This window comes from Pecten maximus, chromosome 9, assembly GCF_902652985.1.
Source record: "Pecten maximus chromosome 9, xPecMax1.1, whole genome shotgun sequence".
NCBI lineage: Eukaryota > Metazoa > Mollusca > Bivalvia > Pectinida > Pectinidae > Pecten > Pecten maximus.
Genome location: NC_047023.1, coordinates 27,351,046 through 27,370,969, shown reverse-complemented (window position 1 = coordinate 27,370,969; position 19,924 = coordinate 27,351,046). Strand labels below are relative to the sequence as shown.

The 19,924-nt window shown below is 37.5% G+C and overlaps 1 protein-coding gene across 2 annotated transcripts in view; it reads left to right on the top strand.

Annotated features, from left to right (window-relative positions):
* The first annotated feature begins 6 nt into the window (after positions 1 to 6).
* LOC117335093 overlaps positions 7 to 19,924 on the top strand; it is a 45,394-nt gene continuing 25,476 nt past the window's right edge. The window contains exons 1-6 of one of the 2 annotated variants that reach the window (XM_033895014.1): positions 7 to 124; positions 2,347 to 2,528; positions 2,913 to 3,069; positions 11,716 to 11,820; positions 12,354 to 12,450; positions 13,049 to 13,146. In XM_033895014.1, the coding sequence (XP_033750905.1) occupies positions 2,371 to 2,528; positions 2,913 to 3,069; positions 11,716 to 11,820; positions 12,354 to 12,450; positions 13,049 to 13,146 (615 nt within the window). In that variant the 5' untranslated portion in view covers positions 7 to 124; positions 2,347 to 2,370. The other variant, XM_033895015.1, reaches the window with a different exon arrangement.

Below are 19,924 nucleotides of genomic sequence, written 5' to 3'. Positions count from 1 at the left end.
TGTTGGAGAACACATATCCATGCATTGCATATGATAAAGAGTCCGATAAATTTACAGATAAATTCCGAAAAAGGGTTCTAAGTTTAGTAAATCTAATTTACTTCCGGAAGAGGAAAACTAAAAGGTACCGAATGTCAATGAAAATAGATTGAAACTACAGTGCATTATAACAATTTCATATTGGAAAGATATGCATTGATTGTGCATCTGTTCAAAACCAAGTAACATTTTACTAATACTGCTTGATAAAATTTGCACACTTGACATGTAATTGTTTTGCAGAGGCAGTCACGTGGTTGAATGGTTCGGCACATCATAATTTCCCGGTATTAGATTTTCCTTCGTGTCCAATGTTTGCTCAACATTGTGCTGTTCCTTGATATCAGTGAAATGCCTTTGTATTTATCCTTATACCATACTGTATGCTTCACAGTTTAAAAGATTATTAGCTTTAAACATGCAAGTCACCAGTTTTGACGAATTGTATATAGGTCTCTGATGTAGGCTATATAAATTACGAAAAACCAACTTCCGTTACAGTGTTTTTCAAGTTTATTTTGAGAAAATCTATTTAGCCAAACCAGAGATATAGGTCTCTGGCCAAACTAGGGACATTTTACTGGTAAATTGTGTTTAAAATTTACATGACAATATTTTATTGAGAGTGGCATGCTTACCAATTTTATAACCATGCAGGTTTGGGGAAAACACTTAACTTAGGCAAACTTGCCTATTATTTACTAATGATAATTATATTTACTCTGCAATTTCCACCGCATTGTCGGAATACACCCATCATATATATTTTTGCTGTATACAGCAGTGATGGAAAACAGCTGTGTTTTGGAATCTTGGCACGTGTGTCAATACGATAAGCCTTTAGCTACTTCCAAGTAAAACAACGTTTAAAAGACGAACATATTTGGATTTATAATAATTGATACCGTTTCACTCCAAAATGATTATTTTTGATGACTATTGCCGGATAAATAGAATACATTTTTGGCTCGGGACAGAAAGACAAAAGTGGCTCGCCATTAGGCTCGCCACTTTTGTCTCTCTTTACCCTCTCCAAAATACAGCTTATATTTTAAGAACCTGACCATGTATCCCTATATACACTGTATATGCAAGTTGGGTGATTTTCCCAAACCTGAATACGCAAATCTGAAATGTTAGCTTTATATGATTGCACACCAGTTTTATGATATTTCACTAAAATTAAAATTGACTCCTTTATTCTAACCTGTTTTATAAAATATTTGCTGTTATAGATTTTATGTACAATGTATTTTTTTTTATTTTTTTTAGTTTTTGTTTAAACAATCAGCACGATTCTGAATATCAAGCTCATTTTTAGGAAAAGAAAGCTAAAATATTGAAATAGGAAGGAGTAATGAAAAATACCCTGCCTGTGACAGGTTTCGAACGAGCGACCTCTCGCGATCGCTTTCAATGCAAACATCCTACCACTAGTCCGAGCTAGTAAGATGACCTTATACTCTCTAGTTTTACACAACTCCCCCCTTCTTCACAAAGTCTTTGACCCGAAGACAACTATAACCCAAGTTCTTTTTTTCCAAGAAAGCCTCCCAATCTCCTATTAGCTTTCACTTGGAGTGGTCAATGGCACCAAATCTGTAATAGGGAGGAGAAATGAAAATTACCTTGCCCATATGCATGCCAGGCTTCGAACTAGAGACCTTTTGCTCTCAAGGAAAACATATCCTACCACTAAGCTTAAGGGAAACTCTCACTAGTCTGAGCTAGTAAGGTGACCTTGTACTCTCTACTTTTACAATAACATTACTGTTATCATGCACAATAAGCAGACCTCAAATTCACCATAGTAATCAAAATTGATGGCATGATAAATGTTAATAAAATCAAGAAAAAGAAAATGCATTGCAATGGAGATCATTCAAAGCACGCAGTTATATAAGCAGGAAAAACCACTGAGTCTTGAGAATACAGACCACTGCAGAGTTTGCTATGATGACAAAGTTGTACACAGTTATGATTATACATGTATAGTCATAATCATTGCTTAGAAATAAATATAAATTCCTATTTGGCTTCAAATTCTGAGCAAAAAAAGACATAATTATTTTAATGTTGCAAAAGTGTTGCATTTTCAGGATTTCAATCATCAATAACCATATTGACTATTGATAGACTATAAAAGGTATAAAGGTTATTAGGTAACAAGATATCAGACAAAAGTCACAATATTCAAATAACCAAATTTCAAAATATTTTCCTATAAAGCAGATAGGAACTTATGGATGGTAGTACAGTAGCCAAAGAATACACTTATGTTAAATAATAGTTATGTTATATTTTCAGGTTTTAAATTGTGAAGACAAAAACATGGATGAACTTACAGCACAGCTAGCTGCTGACTTCTCTGTAAGCAGTGACCCAAATAGCATCGCAGCACAGCACCCTAGATATTCACAATACAAATCTCGTGGCGATGTCCCAGACCAGAACACACGAAGATCAAAAATTCTGAAAGCACAGAAGAGGTAGGAATATTCTACTCCAACAATACCATGTTTATCCTGTAATTAGCCGAAGTCTCTGGCGCTTATGTAACTGACCTCCGATATAATGTAGGGGATTGAATTATTACAGCACAGGGAAATTGTGTAGATCTATAGGAGTGGGTTTATTACCAGGCATGGGTGAAGTACCAGATAGATACAGTATAGGTTTATGTGCTTGATAGTGATAACCATAATAACATTTTATTATCATAATTTTCAGTTCTGAATTAAAAAGCAACGTTATTTGATAGGTAATCTCCTTTTCAGTTAAATTTTATGTAACAAAACTTCAGTTTATTATATATACTTTACATTATGACTTGGTGTTAAATTGTTGTAATTTTTGGTTTTTAAATTATTTAGACAAAGGTTTGATTACCTATGCCACACCCGATGTCTGTCAGAAGACACGTGGGAAAAGGCTGATGCAGAGTCTGTGGCTTCCAATGACAGCATGGAAGTGCAGTTGGAGGGTGAGGAGGTGAAACTCAGAAAGCCTGGAAGAAACTTTAAAAATCAGGTACAGATAGGTATACATTATGCAAGTATATAAAGATGGATTTTACAAGAAATATCTATTTACAAGAAATATCTATTTACAACCTGAAATTCAATAAGTTTTATTTTCTCCCTCCATACTGTCTGTCTGAAAATAAATATTGTCTTACGTAGTTATATCAAAGACCAGAAAACCATGAATATAGGATGTGCGGCTCGTGTATTTCATTTCCAGCATGATAACAGTATTTCACAAAGATTTACTGATATGATTGATACAACCTTATTGTTGTGTTTTGTGCCCAATGAGACAAAGTCGGTGTACAGTTCAGCCATGTTTATTATAATGCCAAAACGAGGCGCACACATACATGTGCTCAATGCACAAGTACCAGGACTAACTAGTCGATAAGTAATGTACACAGATTACTACAACTCCCTTTCTTTTGAGTTTATGTAAACAAACTGATGGTTATGTACACATGTATGTATTTTTATGATTCGCAAATAATTAAATTTACCTGAAAATTTCACTTTTGTTGGTTATTTACGAAAAGTGTTATTATATTTTAGAGCAGTTCTTGGTCTGAAAGATAACTTATTTGAACAGTATATAATATAGAATTATGGCTAGTGAACTCTCCAATGACTAGATATAACTGAGTAATCAACAACAAACACAAATTACTGTCCAAGTCACTTGCACCAGGTTACACATATCCGGATTTCTTGATCCTGAATAAGTAGATTGGCACTTCAGAAAATAAATGAGTTATAACACAAATGCGAACAATTCCATTTCATGGAATTTACAATAAAGGGGATTATTATGCCCCTGAACACAGTAACACAACAGATCACTTGGACATGTCGAAATCATCAAACCTCTTTGGCGCACGGATTGTCCTACCACTTCGAGTGTTGCCATGAGATTGAGAGACGCGAATTGGAGTACTTGGAGGATTCGAGCGCGATTCTATACTCCCACTATTACTTGTTTGTGTTCCACTTCCGGTTCACGTTCCGGTATCTCAAAGTCGTCAGATATAGGGCATTCCGCGACATCTGGTTCACTGATTTTGAATTCGACCTCAGCTGACTTTCTGATGTGTCTCCTATTTCGTCGAAACACTTTACCTGTGGGTGTTCTCACCTGATATGATCTAGGTGACTGACTCTTTACCACCTGACCAGGCTGCCATTTGTCATTGTGACGGAAACGTACCATGTCATGTGGAGCCAACGATGGTAATTCCATTGACGTACGATCATGAACATCCTTCTGCTTATACTGAGTTGTCTCCCTTGTGTGACATACTGTAGAGCGGTCTATGACTCCTGGCTGTAACCGTTTACTGCTAACTGGAATGACAGATCTCAACTCCCTACTCATCAGAAGTTTCGCAGGCGACGGTGTGTCGGTCGGTGTGTTACGATACTCCAACAAACACAGATAAGGATCCTTGTTGTCCTTCCTGGCTTTCTCTAATAGCCTTTTTACTGTTTGCACTGTTTTTTCAGCCAAACCGTTTCCTTGAGGATAGTGAGGGCTGGATGTAGTGTGTCTGAAACCCCAAGTCTCGGCAAATCTTCTGAATTCTCCAGAACTATACTGGGGACCGTTGTCGCTCCTCACCTCAGAGGGTATGCCATGTCTGGCAAATATAGACTTGAGCTGTGTGACGACACTTTTACTAGTGGTGTTGTCCAGTTTACCAATTTCAAAGTACCTGGAATAGTAGTCTGTGACCACTATATAGTCAGCATTGTTCCATGTGAACAAATCTGTTCCCACAACACTCCAGGGATATTGAGGTACCGGTGTGGGAATTAGTGGTTCCTTCCTATTTGTTGACTGGAGATCCATACATACACTACACTTAGAAATCTTGTCCGCTATTTGGGATGACATTCTGGGCCAAAACAGTAGTTCTCTCGCTCTCCGTTTGCTCTTCTCGATTCCCATGTGTCCCATGTGGATTTTCTCAAGCATTTCTGTCGGGAGAATTTTAGGTACAACTATGCATTTGTTACGGAATATGATTCCATCCATTGTAGTTAGTTCATTCTTGTGAGGCCAGAAATCATGAATTCTGGTGGGAGCCTCATAACGATGATCGGGCCACCCAGTCTCAATTATCGTTTTTAGAACTTGGAGATTCTCATCCTTTGAGGTTTCTATGCGGATCTTCTCCAGTTTTTCATCCGTTACTGGAATGTTGTCCATTAACATGTGGACATGACACTGGATCTCCTCGTCAAAACCATCCTTATGTCCTGTTGTCTTAGGCAAATAGGCTCGTGATAAGGTGTCTGCGATCAGCAATTCTTTCCCAGGCTTATAAACAAGATTGAATGTGTATCTCTGGAGCCTGAGCAATATACGTTGCAGTCTTGGAGGCGCTTGTGCTAACGGTTTCTTCATGATTGCTTCCAAAGGCTTGTGATCTGATTCAACGATCACCTGTGTGCCATAGGTGTACTGATGGAAACGTTCCAAACCAAACAACACAGCAAGTAGCTCCTTTTCTATTTGAGCATATCTTGTCTCGGGTTCTGTCAACGCTCTTAGACGCGTACGCGATAGGTTTCCGATCGTGCATGACCACGCCACCTAAGCCTGATTTCGAGGCATCAACACTGACTGTCACTGGTTTCTCTCTGTCATAGAAAGTGAGTACAGGTTCACTGGATAAAATGTTCTTAATTGTGTTGAATGCTTCCTCCTGTTCTCGTGACCATTCAAACTCAATGTCCTTCTTCATCAATGCTCGAATAGGTCTAGTCACCTCTGACATGTTTGGTATGAACTTTGCCAGATAGTTAATGGTTCCTAATAGTCTCTCCACACCTTTCTTGTCAGAGGGAGCTGGCATCTTTGTGATTGCCACAACCTCTTTCTGGATCCGGGCGTACACCTGTGTCTGATAGTCTGTGTCCAATGTAGTCCACCTCTTTCGCTTTGAGAACACACTTCTCGCGATTCAATGTCGGACCTATTTCACGACATCGCTTTAACACAGAGTCTAGTCGCGCATCATGTTCCGCGTCATCTTTACCCCATACCAAAATGTCATCAATATCTTGTTTCAACACCTGGTAAGTCCGCAAATTGCTGCGCGATACGTTTCTGAAATACCTCTTGCGCACTATTTATTCCGAATGGCATTCGTAGGTAACAGTATCTTGCGAAAGGTGTCGAAAATGTTGTCAGTTTCTGACTTGACTCATTGAGAGGAATTTGCCAATATCCATGATTAGCATCCAACTTGCTGAATATTTTGGCCCCAGTGGTCCTTGTAGTGATCTCCTCAATGGTCGGAAGGTGGTAATGCTCTCTTTTTATCGCGTTATTGAGGTTTCTAGGATCCAAACATATTCGAAGTTTTCCAGTTTTGGGTTTCTCGACTACGATGATTGAGTTCACCCAATCCGTTGGTTCATCGACCTTTCTGATTACTGCATCGCGTTCCATCTCTTCAAGTGTTGTGCGCAGTTTATCTCGTAGCGCTGCAGGTACTTTGCGCGGGGGGTTAATTACAGGTGACACCGATTCGTCAAGACGAATGTGATAAGCCTCTTTGAGACAGCCTAAACCTGTGAATACCTCAGGGTACTTCTCAAAATGTTCTTCACTACTCACAGTCTTATCTAATTCTGTGCTGAGAACTACCTTAATCAATCCTAACTCCTGTGAGGACTTAAATCCTAGCAGAGGGACTTGATTTGTGTTGGTTACATAGAAATCTAACAGTCTTTCCTTGGTTGCTAAGGTACACTTTCCAACTACTGGTAACTTATACCCTGTGTAACTGGTAAGGGTTGTATCACAGGCGCTTGCATAGAAAATATCACTTTCGATTTTTTTTTTTTGATATGACAGCGGTATGTGTAATGTGTAAGAGGGAAGGTTGGCAACTACGCTACGAGCGAAACGGCACCCCATCTCACTTCAATCGACTAAAAAACACATTTATTCAAACTGACACGGCGCACACTACATGCGACCGTCATCAGAAAACATTCATCTTTAACCTACCGTGCCACTCAATACGAATTGTTACATCCAAAACACAATAATCCGTGAAAACATCACCGAATTCCTCGCTCAGAACGCCATTTCTCAAACTGCTCCCTGAGCCTGTCCAGATTCTTCATTTACATACGAGGTTCAAAGGTCATGCGATTATATGATCGTCAGTCGTCAGGTGTACTTTTGGGGGTCATCTCTGCATGCATTTTGTCCGGAAAATGCTTCGGCTCGCTGAAGAGTTTCATCTAATTTACGATTATTTGAAGAGTTTCGTCGATGAACGATGATTTATAATCATAAATTATTCATTATTTTGAACGTTAGATTACCATGCACCGTATATGACAGTACACAGCAGGTGCAGATCCAGGAATTGGAAGGGGGGGGGGGGGGGGGGGAGATTTAGTGTTAATGTGGTAATGCGTGCGCCATAGGCGGGAGTCGAATTTTTTTTTGGGCGAGGGGTCTGGGGGCCGAAATTTCGGAAAAATTAAATGATTAAATGATTATAGCAAATTTTGCAATCTTTCGAGAATAAGATTTTCGATAAGTGGAAAGGGGGGAGGGGGCATAAATTGATTCACACAGAACGTCACTATCGTATCGTTTTCTAAATAATGAAATAATTGTCACAAAGGTAGAACAAAATGCTTATTTATTGATTAACTTTTGTCAGTTTACTGAAATCTGGACGAACAAAAAGAAAAGTGAATCACGAATAAGACTGTCATCAGGTTACTGGAACGTATACATGTGTACCAATATTACTTACTTCAGACCAGTTCATTTATTTCTGCACATTTTACAAATATCATGTCGTCGTCAAATACAAAAATCATACTTCAGACCTGCCAAACGATTTGTACGTTGTGATCTTTGATCCATCATCAATTTATTTTCATTTCCCACGATATTAGATTTAATGTTTGCTAGAAGTTCTTCGAGTTCAATCCAAATTTTATGAGTACATCTATCACTGTATGATTATCGAAATATTGAGTTCCTTCAGTCATTTTGTTTTAAACCCCTTTTTATTCAAATTTTCGAAACAGCATTACTTTCTTACTTGATTTCGGTTTTAATACACTCGATATCAGTTTGCCCCTTAGTGTCTACAATCAGGGGCGGACAGCGAAATTAAAGGGGGGGGGGGGGGGGGGGGTCCGCGGGTACTCCTCCTGAAAAAAATAGCAGGTAAATGCAAAATCCTGCATTCTAGTGTATTTCACGATAGATTCATACCTAGTGTGTTTTATAAAAACAAGTATATGAGAGATGTCTTTTAATGATTTTATATTATTATTTCGCTGATTGATACGGGAATTCGTTTTTTAAGATACCCTTACTTTGACAATTTTAGGGGGGGGGCTTTAAATCCGCCAGTGACAATGTCAAAGAGTTTAATGCATTGTAAAATGTATTCTTTGTAATACTCATTATCCATTTATTCCACTTTACATCGCTCGCATATATAAAATTTAAGTTATTGATGATTTACCTGATTCATTGAGTGTGTAAGCATCAAACGCTACTCTAATAACAATCAAGCTGGCTGAAGTGCTTACAGAATTATGAAACTGAATTAAAATGAGAAAGAAAAGAGAATACTTGAGGGGGAAATACATGTAGTGGTTATTTTGTGTCAACGCCAGACTTTTATAGTATTTTAGGGCTAACGCCAGAATACCCAGAACAACCTCTTATTCTTATCGGTATTGTGTGTGGTATATACATTTTTAACTAGTCATGTAGGGGTCCATTTTTTAAAAATTGAAGATTGGCATAGTCCTAAATAGATGGCAAGTACAATAAAAAATCAAAATATCAAACAACTATCAGCTATTACCCCATCAAAATTTTAACTTCGAAAAATTCCAACTGATACTGCTTGTTCATGGTATACGTATAATGTCCCGGCCCTGTCTTGAACAAGTTATTGAGCACCGTTATATGCAATCTTTTTGATTGAAAACGAAGTTCAACAACTACCGAAATGATGCAGTTGAAGAAAAGGAAAGGACGATCTCATCACTGCATGGCATTAAAACATGCTATCTTATTAGTCCGTGATATCGCAAACGACGTCCTGTGCATGCACCTGTGAAATAAAGTATGCCGAGATGACCCAAAAAAGTGCACCTGGTGACAGTCGGGTTGTATTGGTCTTCCCGAGTGTGATATCAGGTTTCACATTCTTGACGACATCTAATGGTATGACATTGGCCTGTGACCCAGTGTCGACCTTGAACTTGACATTGGTATGTAGCAATGGAAGATCCACCAGCATTTCATCTTGCTTTATTTCTGTTGAGTGTACTGCGCCAATGAAAAGGTTGTCCATTTCAGGCATGTCTTCAGAAACAGAGTGAATTTGACCTTGGTTAAATGTTCCTCTTGACCTACACATCTTCTGAAAGTGATTGGCCTTGTGACACTTTAAACACTTTCTCCCATATGCTGGACACTGACCCTTGGGATGTTTAGTTCCACATTTACCACATGCGTTTGTGTTCGTCACTTCACTGTTATTAACTGGACCTTTCCTTACAGGTGTTCTGTTTGCCTTTGGGCGCGTTTGTTTCTGCCTGTCATGTTTTTTTGTTACAGCAGCAGCACATACCTCTTCACCAGAATCCTGAATGGTTTTCATTCTCATTTGTGATTCTTCATTAGCTCGACAAATCGACAAAGTTTTTTCTAGTGTTAGGTCGTTGTCACGGAGCAGTCTCTCCTTTATCTTGTCCGATGTGACTCCACACACTACCCTGTCGTGTAGCATATCATCTTCTAAAGTTCCAAACCGACAGTTCTTTGCTATGATTTTTAACTCTGTCACATATTGATCAATGGATTCTGTTTTACCCTGCATTCTGGTGTAAAATCTATGTCTCCATACAGTTATGTTCTCTCGTGGGGCACAATAATCCTTGAATTTCTTAAAAATCGGATTGATTTTATCGGTTTCTGTCTCACCAAGGTTCATGGTATTGAAAATTTCTCTACCGTCCTGTCCGATTAAATACAGGAAACATGCACATATGTCCTTCTCATCCCTACCTGCCATAGCTACTTTAAGATATAGTCTCATGGATTGCTCCCATCTTCGCCATCTTTCCGCGAGATTGCTGTCACTTGACGAGAAGTCCATCTCGGGTGGAGGTCTTATGTGCTCCATGCTTCTCCCACGTGTTCCAACGGCGGGAATCCTGTGTGGAACGCTGACCGAACTAGCGTGATTCGTTTCAGGGTATAAATTGACGAAACTCGAGTACCTACAGTTCATTTGTGGTAAACACTCCTTCCGGTGTCTTACTCACGCTGCTAGGCTGTCTATCGCTCAAATTCATCCCGTAGTTCTGACATCATGTTGTGTTTTGTGCCCAATGAGACAAAGTCGGTGTACAGTTCAGCCATGTTTATTATAATGCCAAAACGAGGCGCACACATACATGTGCTCAATGCACAAGTACCAGTGGGGCAAACACAAAACGCGGACAATTATAGACATGTCCTTACTGAACAACAGCGAACCTCGCTATGTCCAAACTCTACACGCCACGTGACGGAACCTACATGCAATTAATATAACAATATCATACCTGTACAGGTTATGCCGCTTATAATCTCAGGAAGGGAGATAACTCGTACAACCTTATACACTTAAGTTGACCGTAAACACAGTAAGAAATACATTTATGTGTGGAACATGTAATAAGATCTCCTTGAAACTTTGAGCATGTTCATTTAGGCATGCCATACTTTATTCTTGCAGACCTTCCCAATTTGGAAGGGAAACCCCAATATTGTACCTTGAACTTCTTAGGTTCATAATATAAAAAATCCTATTTAGTCTAGAAAAAAACTGGCTTAAAATATGTATTATTTAGGTATACGTTTGTCAAATATAGGGGTCTATGGACATACTTTCTTATGCTTGAAAATGTACTGTTTGCAGTCTCCCTCAAAAGAATTAAAAGAAGTCGATAGGTATAAAATTTATAACATTTTGAGCGTGACTGGATAGTTGTGTTTGACATATGATATTAAGTGATTTTTTTTTTACCTTTTTGCAAAGAGGCCTGTACCTTTTCCATTGGGAAAAAATGGTGTTATTTTCTTAATTTTGAGTGAAAAGGTACTTTCTCCAATGTCGAACATAACCATTCTTGTTTAATATGCATGATTTGAAAAAGGGACTTGTAGAATTATTACATTGACTAGTGAAAACATTATTTGAAATGTATTATGATAAACATTATGTCATATTAATTGACAATTACATACACATTTCTGATTGGGAAAATATGAACTCAAAATTGGGGAAAATAAAGCAAAATTCCTCTAGGGGAAGCAGCCTTTTTCAGCCCCAAATAAAATCACTGATATTTGGGCCTCTTGTAAATACATGATCTGATGTAAGACTGCTGCCAGCCATTTTTATCTTTGATTTAGAGGTTGTTTAAATTGCTTTCTTAATTGACTTTAAGTAAAACTTGAGCCAAAGTAAGATATTCTGACTGCATGACCACCAGTGGACATTTTGAATTTGGTTACTTCTGCTTCTCCTTAAGGGATCTCTTGTTAGACTTTTTCTGGAATCATTATATTAAATAACCTCACAACTTTTCCTTTCAGTTGATGATGTCTGAATGGCTAGTAGAGGTACCAGAAGATTTTGCTGAATCGTGGTGTACAGTCATCTGCCCCTGGGGAAAGAGGTGCCTGGTTGTTGCATCAAGGGTAGGTATAATGACAGTGAATCCTGTACATTGTATTTAACATTTAGATCTGATATACCCAGTAGTAATTGGACTATTGCCATATTTGACCTAATTAGCGCACTGCGAGCTTAAAAAAACACATAAGGAGTGTGCTTAACAAAACCATGTACAAAGAAAAATGTTCATGTGAAAGTTCTTGTTTTCATTTGTATGCCTTTATGTAGCGAAAACAAATCTAGCCTAGGGTATTTGGTTAAATGACTGATATCATGTTGGCAGATCAGTGTGTTATGGAACGTTTATATTTGTCAATTAGTGCACCCGTCCTTTTTTCCTAAAGTGAGGCGTTGGGTGTTCTTACAGGGGTATGTGTGCTTGTTAGGTCAAATATAGTTTGCTGAATAGTAATATAGACATAGTAATATAACAAGACAATTATTAAAAAAGTTCTTCAGAAAAAAAAGGCACTAAGAATTAATCATTTCAAACATTACCAATACTGTAGTCTGTAACTGGTGACATACACTAAAAGGAGACACATGTGTTTTACAGGGGAGAACCACTGCCTATTCCAGGGGAGGATACAGACTCAACACATTCTCATCAAATCTACCAGGAGGTTGTAAAAGTCAGCCTGGGCGTTTCAAAGGTAAGATATTGTAGCACTAGAAATTTGAAATCAGTGTAAAAGTCAACACGTAGCACTAGAAATTTAAATTAAGTGTAAATGCAAGACGGTTTGACCAGTTGTGTTATAAACTTTGAGCTTAATTTACATGCAGTGTTTATAAATAGTCGCATGAAAATAGGCACTTAAATAAATTTTAGTTTGTTATTAGTGAAAGAATTTTCAAATTACTGTGGGAACTATACCAAAGAGTGTATTTTGTTGTCTGTAACTATAGAGAGCAATATATGAACACAATATCATCACAGTGGAGGTCAGTGGTCTAGTGGTAGGGTACAGGGCTATGTGATCAAAGGGTCACAACTTCAAGTCCTGGCATGGGCCCTTTGTTGTATCCTTGAACAAGATACTTTACTCTGTTGTGTTCTAGTCGTAAATGAGTATGTGGTAGGGCAGTGCAAAGACATTTACTGGTTGCTAAAGGCCAAATAACCACGGATAATATGTACATTTTTTTTTCCAAATAATATTCAAAATTTAGAGGAATTATTGTTTTACAGTCATCGACAAGAGCTAAAGGTATTTCAAAAATGAATGATTTTTGTGTTTTGTATTTTAGACAATGCCATTCTAGATTGTCTCTTCAATGAAGCTGAGGGTACATATTATGTGCTGGACATAATGTGCTGGAAAAATCACCCCGTGTATGATAGTGAGGTGAGTATACAAAATATCACTGTATGATAGGGGAGTATAGAATTACCCTGTGTATGGTAGGGGGAGTATATAATTACCCTGTGTATGTTAGGGGAGTATAGAATTACCCTGTGTATGGTAGGGAAGTATATAATTACCCTGTGTATGGTAGGGGAGTATAGAATTACCCTATGTATGGTAGGGGAGTATAGAATTATCCTGTGTATGGTAGGGGAGTATAGAATTATCCTGTGTATGGTAGGGAAGTACAGTCAAACCTGTCTAAAGCGACCGCCCAAGGGGAGACAGAAAAACGGTCACTATAGACAGGTTGCCTTTATAGACAGGTCAAAATTATTGCACCAACCAATTTACTTAAACCTGCCATAAAATTTTTCATTGAACAGGGCATTCAGAAGACCAGTCAGAAGTTAAATAAATGCATAAACTTTATAAATCTGAAGGGTTTAATATTTAATGATTTGTGGACCCAAACACAAAACATAACTCAAAATGGTCTTATGGATAATTTTTTTTAAATATTTTGTTCTAAAATAATGCTATATGTATCTATCAAATTATCTCCCTTTCTTTCATAAATAAAGAATACACAATAATTAATAAATTAATTATATTTGTGTTACTACTAATTATTTTGTGTTATAGTCTTACTTCTTAAAACCAATTTTTTTTTTCTGACCCAAATTGAAATCCGGATATTTGTGTCAGTTTACGACTTTTTATTAGTATTGACTAATTAAAGATGGCGGCAGTACAAACGCTAGTACCGACAGCTACGATTAAGAAAGACATTATTGGCTTTCATGTGAGTAAATCTTGTTGACAGATATGACCAGTGTTTGTTATTGAAGTGATGTATCCTAGTTGTAATCACAAAATTAACTGACCGTGTCAAATGAAGCCACCTGTGCACAGTTGTAATGTAATACCGACACGCATGGTGACCCGACTCCTCTCTTACCGAGCCCCAGGCCAGGGCAGCTACAGTAATTATAGGCTAACAGGTGGTAGGGGTCTTTTGTTTATATACTCAGGCCAGGGTTGTGGTGGTCCTTTGTTTGTATAATCAAGCCAGGGTCGATGTGTCTGAATTTTCCGGGGATTTTATGAGGGATGACTGCCGAGAGCAGAAGATGGCCGACAGAAATCGGTCGCTATAGAAAACAAATTAGCGACCGCCGTTCCGAAATCACCGGTCGTTAGCCACATTAGACAGGTAGTCGCTATACAGAGGGTCGTTATATAGTAATATCTCACTGGGAATCTTAAAACCGGTCGTTATAGACAGGCAGTCGTTATATACAGGGGGTCGTTAGAGCAGGTTTGACTGTATAGAATTACCCTGTGTATGGTAGGGGAGTATAGAATTATCCTGTGTATGGTAGGGGAGTATAGAATTACCCTGTGTATGGTAGGGGAGTATAGAATTACCCTGTGTATGGTAGGGGAGTGTAGAATTACCCTGTGTATGGTAGGGGAGTATAGAATTATCCTGTGTATGGCAGGGGAGTATAGAATTATCCTGTGTATGGTAGGGGAGTATAGAATTACCCTGTGTATGGTAGGGAAGTATAGAATTACCCTGTGTATGGTAGGGAAGTATAGAATTACCCTGTGTATGGTAGGGGAGTATAGAATTACCCTGTGTATGGTAGGGAAGTATAGAATTATCCTGTGTATGGTATACGTAGGGGAGTATAGAATTATCCTGTGTATGGTAGGGGAGTATAGAATTATTCTGTGTATGGCAGGGGAGTATAGAATTATCCTGTGTATGGTAGGGGAGTAAAGAATTACCCTGTGTATGGTATGGGAGTATAGAATTATCCTGTGTATGGTAGGGGAGTATAGAATTATTCTGTGTATGGCAGGGGAGTATAGAATTATCCTGTGTAAAGAATGAAGTGTAGTGAGGGGCGATAACTCATTAGAGTTATCGTTCCTTACGGAACGTAATGATAATACGAGCTAATTCGCCTATTTTGCCGGATATAATAGCGATTTGAGGACAGAAAAATTGACACATACAATTCGGTTGATACTTTGAGCCATTGTAAAACTCGGCTCGATCTAGGTCTGGGTGTATCTGGTATCCCTGTGGAAAATCGTTTTTGTGAGATATTTTGGGTCAAACATGCCAAAATCGACATTTTGACCGAGAGGTTCTGTTTAAATCGCCCTCAAAATTCAGAAAAAAATCCAAAGATACATTGTATATACAACGGTCATACTAAGAGATAAATGTTTCCTGAAGAAAACAGTCTGTTTAGTTTTTCGATATCTTTAGCAGAACGGACACAATATTGTTTTGAAAATGGCCTATTTTTTCGACCTTCTCAGTATTTTTCCACTCGACTGGGGTAATTTCCTATAAATAGGCTGCCTGTTTTGATGACGCAAGGCCAGGTGTTTCCTTTCCGTTTAGCACGGTTGAACAGATGGACCGGGACGGCATACATAGTTATAAGCATTAAAATCATTACAGATCAACTGGTTTTATATTTGTTTTGCGCGAGTCATCTTGATGATGTCTTTTAAAGCCTGCATTAACATCAACAGGTCCGTAAAAATTGCCGTATGAAGTTTATACGGAATAGAAATTATACACGCACTTGGTTTGGTCGTCTTGTCCGCATAAATAAAGGAAAACTATAGAATAACGCCATCCTGAACTCATCAAGTATTATCACTGAAATGATTCCCCGATGAGTTCCGGATGGAATAACACCGGGGACTTCACGCCGCTTACTCGTTCAACTCCAGGCTTTAGCTGCATTCTAAGTGAGTTGTATTAAATTTTCCCGTCAGGACCAGGACTTTTTAATATAATGTTATATTAAAAGTGACATTGGAGGTTACATTTGTTCTATTATGACCATAATTAATGCTTTCCAGGATCAGTATTCATCGTCAACCCAGACCAGCGTTCAATTCTTTTCTATAACAAATCTAAACTCGTACGGAGTCGTAGGCTTCCAGTTGGCCTAGTGTAAATGTTACGTGCTTATTAACGTTTTTGAGACAGGTGACGTTTAAATATGTAATATTTAATTTCTTAACTGTTTGTTTGTTTGATGAAATTACTGTGTCGTTAGTTGATGCTTTGATGTCTTGATCAGCTGATATTTGTTTATGTTGAGGAGCAACGACGTTTCGAGAATCATATCTCGTACATATTAGCTTACGATGACACGAACTTTCAAGGAACTACTGTGCATTTACTTAAGTACACACTAGCAGTATATTGAACAATTCTTTTTCAGTAATAGAAGTTTTTTTTCAAATTTTTAATGAAATATTTATATTCTAAGTAATGCTTTAAATTTTGAAATTAAAGTCTCTGACCTGCCCTTTATAATTAAGTTTATTGGGATGGTCCCTAGGACAGTGTCAAATTATATCATATTTTGCATTAATAAATAAATGAAAAAAGTTTTCAAATATATTTAAACCCTTCACTTTTATGCACCAAAGAAAACTGTTATGCACCAAAGAAAACAATATGCAAGAAAGCAGTTCTGATAAATTTAAGCTAAAATATTGTCAATTATTATGTTGCATTAAGTAAAATTATGTTGCTTTGGGCAGAGACATGTTATATATGTTATATGTCTCTGCTTTGGGTGTGTAGGAAGATGTCATGTATTTTTTTTATCTTTTGAAATTAAATTAATTTCAACTTATTACAAAATAGGTATGAGATGGAAAATTATTTGCCAAAATCAAAGAGCTACCAGGTTTTAGCTATCACAGTTAAATTTTACAAAATAGTTGACTTTGGAATTTATTGAATTAGTAAATTTTCAGATATCTATAAGTTGCTTTATTATCAATTCCACATCAACATATTTCAGCTTTTTGCTTACATGTGCCAAAGAAAACCAAGTGCGAGAAACCTGTTCTGACAAATTTTACTATGATTATGTCAATTGTTATATCACATTGAGTTAATTAACTAATTTATCTTTTGAATTTTTAATCTGTTTCAACTTATTACAAAGGGTATTATGGAAAACTACTTGTCAAAATTAAAGAATTACCAATATTTTATTATCACTATTTTTACAAAATAGTTTTTCTCCAAAATTTCATCTGCACACAGGTTGCAATAAGTAAATTTTGAAATGTCATATTTCAACCTTTCGCTTACATATACCAAAGAAAACAATGTGCAAGAAACGAATTCTGACAAATTTATACTTAAGTTTTTTGAACTATTATGTATTTATTGTGTTGCACAAGTTTTTTGAACTATTATGTATTTATTGTGTTGCACAATGTTAGGGAACCATATGTAGTTTTTTTAGCCCACCATCATCAGATGGTGGGCTATTCAAATCGCCCTGCGTCCGTGGTCCGTGGTCCGTCCGTCCGTCCGTAAACAATTCTTGTTATCGCTATATCTCAGAAAGTACTGAAGGGATCTTTCTCAAATTTCATATGTAGGTTCCCCTTGGTGCCTAGTTATGCATATCACATTTTGAGACCTATCTGAAAACAACATGGCCGACAGGCAGCCATCTTGGATTTTGACAATTGAAGTTTGTTATCGCTATTTCTCAGAAAGTACTGAAGGGATCTTTCTCAAATTTCATATATAGGTTCCCCTTGGTGCCAAGTTATGCATATTGCATTTTGAGACCAATCAGAAAACAACATGGCCGACAGGCAGCCATCTTGTATTTTGACAATTGAAGTTTGTTATCACTATTTCTCAGAATGTACTGAAGGCATCTTTCTGAAATTTCATATGTAGGTTCCCCTTGGTGCCTAGATATGCATATTGCATTTTGAGACCAATCGGGAAAAAAACATGGCCGACAGGCAGCCATCTTGGATTTTGACAATTGAAGTTTGTTATCACTATTTCTCAGAAATTAAAAAAGGGATCTTACTGAAATTTCATATGTAGGTTCCCCTCGGTGCCTAGTTATGAATATTGCATTTTGAGACCAATCGGAAAACAACATGGCCGACAGGCAGCCATCTTGGATTTGGACAATTGAAGTTTGTTATCACTATTTCTCAGAAATTAAAAAAGGGATCTTTCTGAAATTTCATATGAAGGTTCCCCTCGGTGCCTAGTTATGGATATTGCATTTTGAGACCAATTGGAAAACGACATGGCCGACAGGCAGCCATCTTTGATTTTGACAATTGAAGTTTGTTTTCACTATTTCTCAGAAAGTGCTGAAGGGATCTTCCTCAAATTTCATATGTAGGTTCCCCTCGGTTCTTAGTTATGCATATTTCATTTTGAGACCAATCGGAAAACAACATGGCCGACAGGCAGCCATCTTGGATTTTGACAATTGAAGTTTGTTATCACTATTTCTCGGAAAGTACTGAAGGGATCTTTCTGAAATTTCATAGGTAGGTTCCCCTCGGTGCTTAGTTATGCTTATTTCATTTTGAGACAAATCGGAAAACAACATGGCCTACAGGCAGCCATCTTGGATTTTGACAATTGAAACCTGTTATCGCATATTTCTAAGAAAGTGCTGAAGGGATCTTTCTCCAATTTCATATGTAGGTTCCCTTCGGTGCCTAGTTATGCATATTGCATTTTGAGACCAATCGGAAAACAACATGGCCGACAGGCAGCCATCTTGGATTTTGACAATTGAAGTTTGTTATCGCTATTTTTCAGACGACAGACAGCCATTATCGCTAAACATTAGATTATATATATAGGTTCCCCTTGTTTGAAAAGTACTAGAGGGCTGTTTCTGAATTTACACAGATTAGTAAGACTTAGAGGAAGGGAAAAGTAGAGAAAAGATCAATCTGACATGGAACCTATAAAGATCATTCAATGGTGGGCGCCAAGATCCCTCTGGGATCTCTTGTTTTTATATCTTTTGAATTTAAACTTTACTTGTATAAAGGTATTATAGAATATTATTCGACAAATTCAAACAATGACCATAATTTTACTGATAACCATTCTACAAAATAGTCTTCTTCATAATGTCATCACCACACAGGTAAAATACTGTAATACAGGGACAAGTGAACATGTAAACAGTTTATATGTCTTTTTTTTTTTAGGCCAACACCACCATATGCTTAATTATTTATTATTGAGGGGCCGCGGTGGCCGAGTGGTTAAGATATGTCATGACACTATCACTAGCCCTCCACCTCTGGGTTGCTAGTTCGAAACCTACGTGGGGAAGTTAACTGGTACTGATCATAGGCCGGTAATGTTTCTCCTGGTACTCCGGCTTTCCTCCACCTCTTAACCTGGCATGTCCTTAAATGACCTTGGTTGTTAATAGGATGTTAAACCAACTACACCAAGTTGATTATGATATTATATTTATAGAAGAAGTATAGAAAAGTTTGAACAGTTGTCCTGCAGAAGAAAAGGGAAGCTGACAATCAGGCCGGCATGTGCTGTTGTAATTGTGTCTTTGGGCAAGACCACTTTACCCTTATTGATCTGGATGATTTTTACCTCAAATGATGCATGACATTTTTAAAACTTAGAATACTGCAAGTGCATTTGTTCCTGAGCTGAACTTAGTTTGGTTTGTTTGCTGGTTTTATCACCACACATATGGTTTAGTCATGCAAGATAATTTTGAGACTTGGTCTCCTTGTAGTAGTTGGTGACTACCTCATTGAACAACACACTAGAACCCTGATTTTGACATCATATTATATAATATGCATGACATTTCTTAATCTTTGATTGCATATGTCACTATTTATGGATTAGAATACCGCGAGTACATCTGTTACTAAGCTTAACATAGGTTTGTTTGTTTGTTTG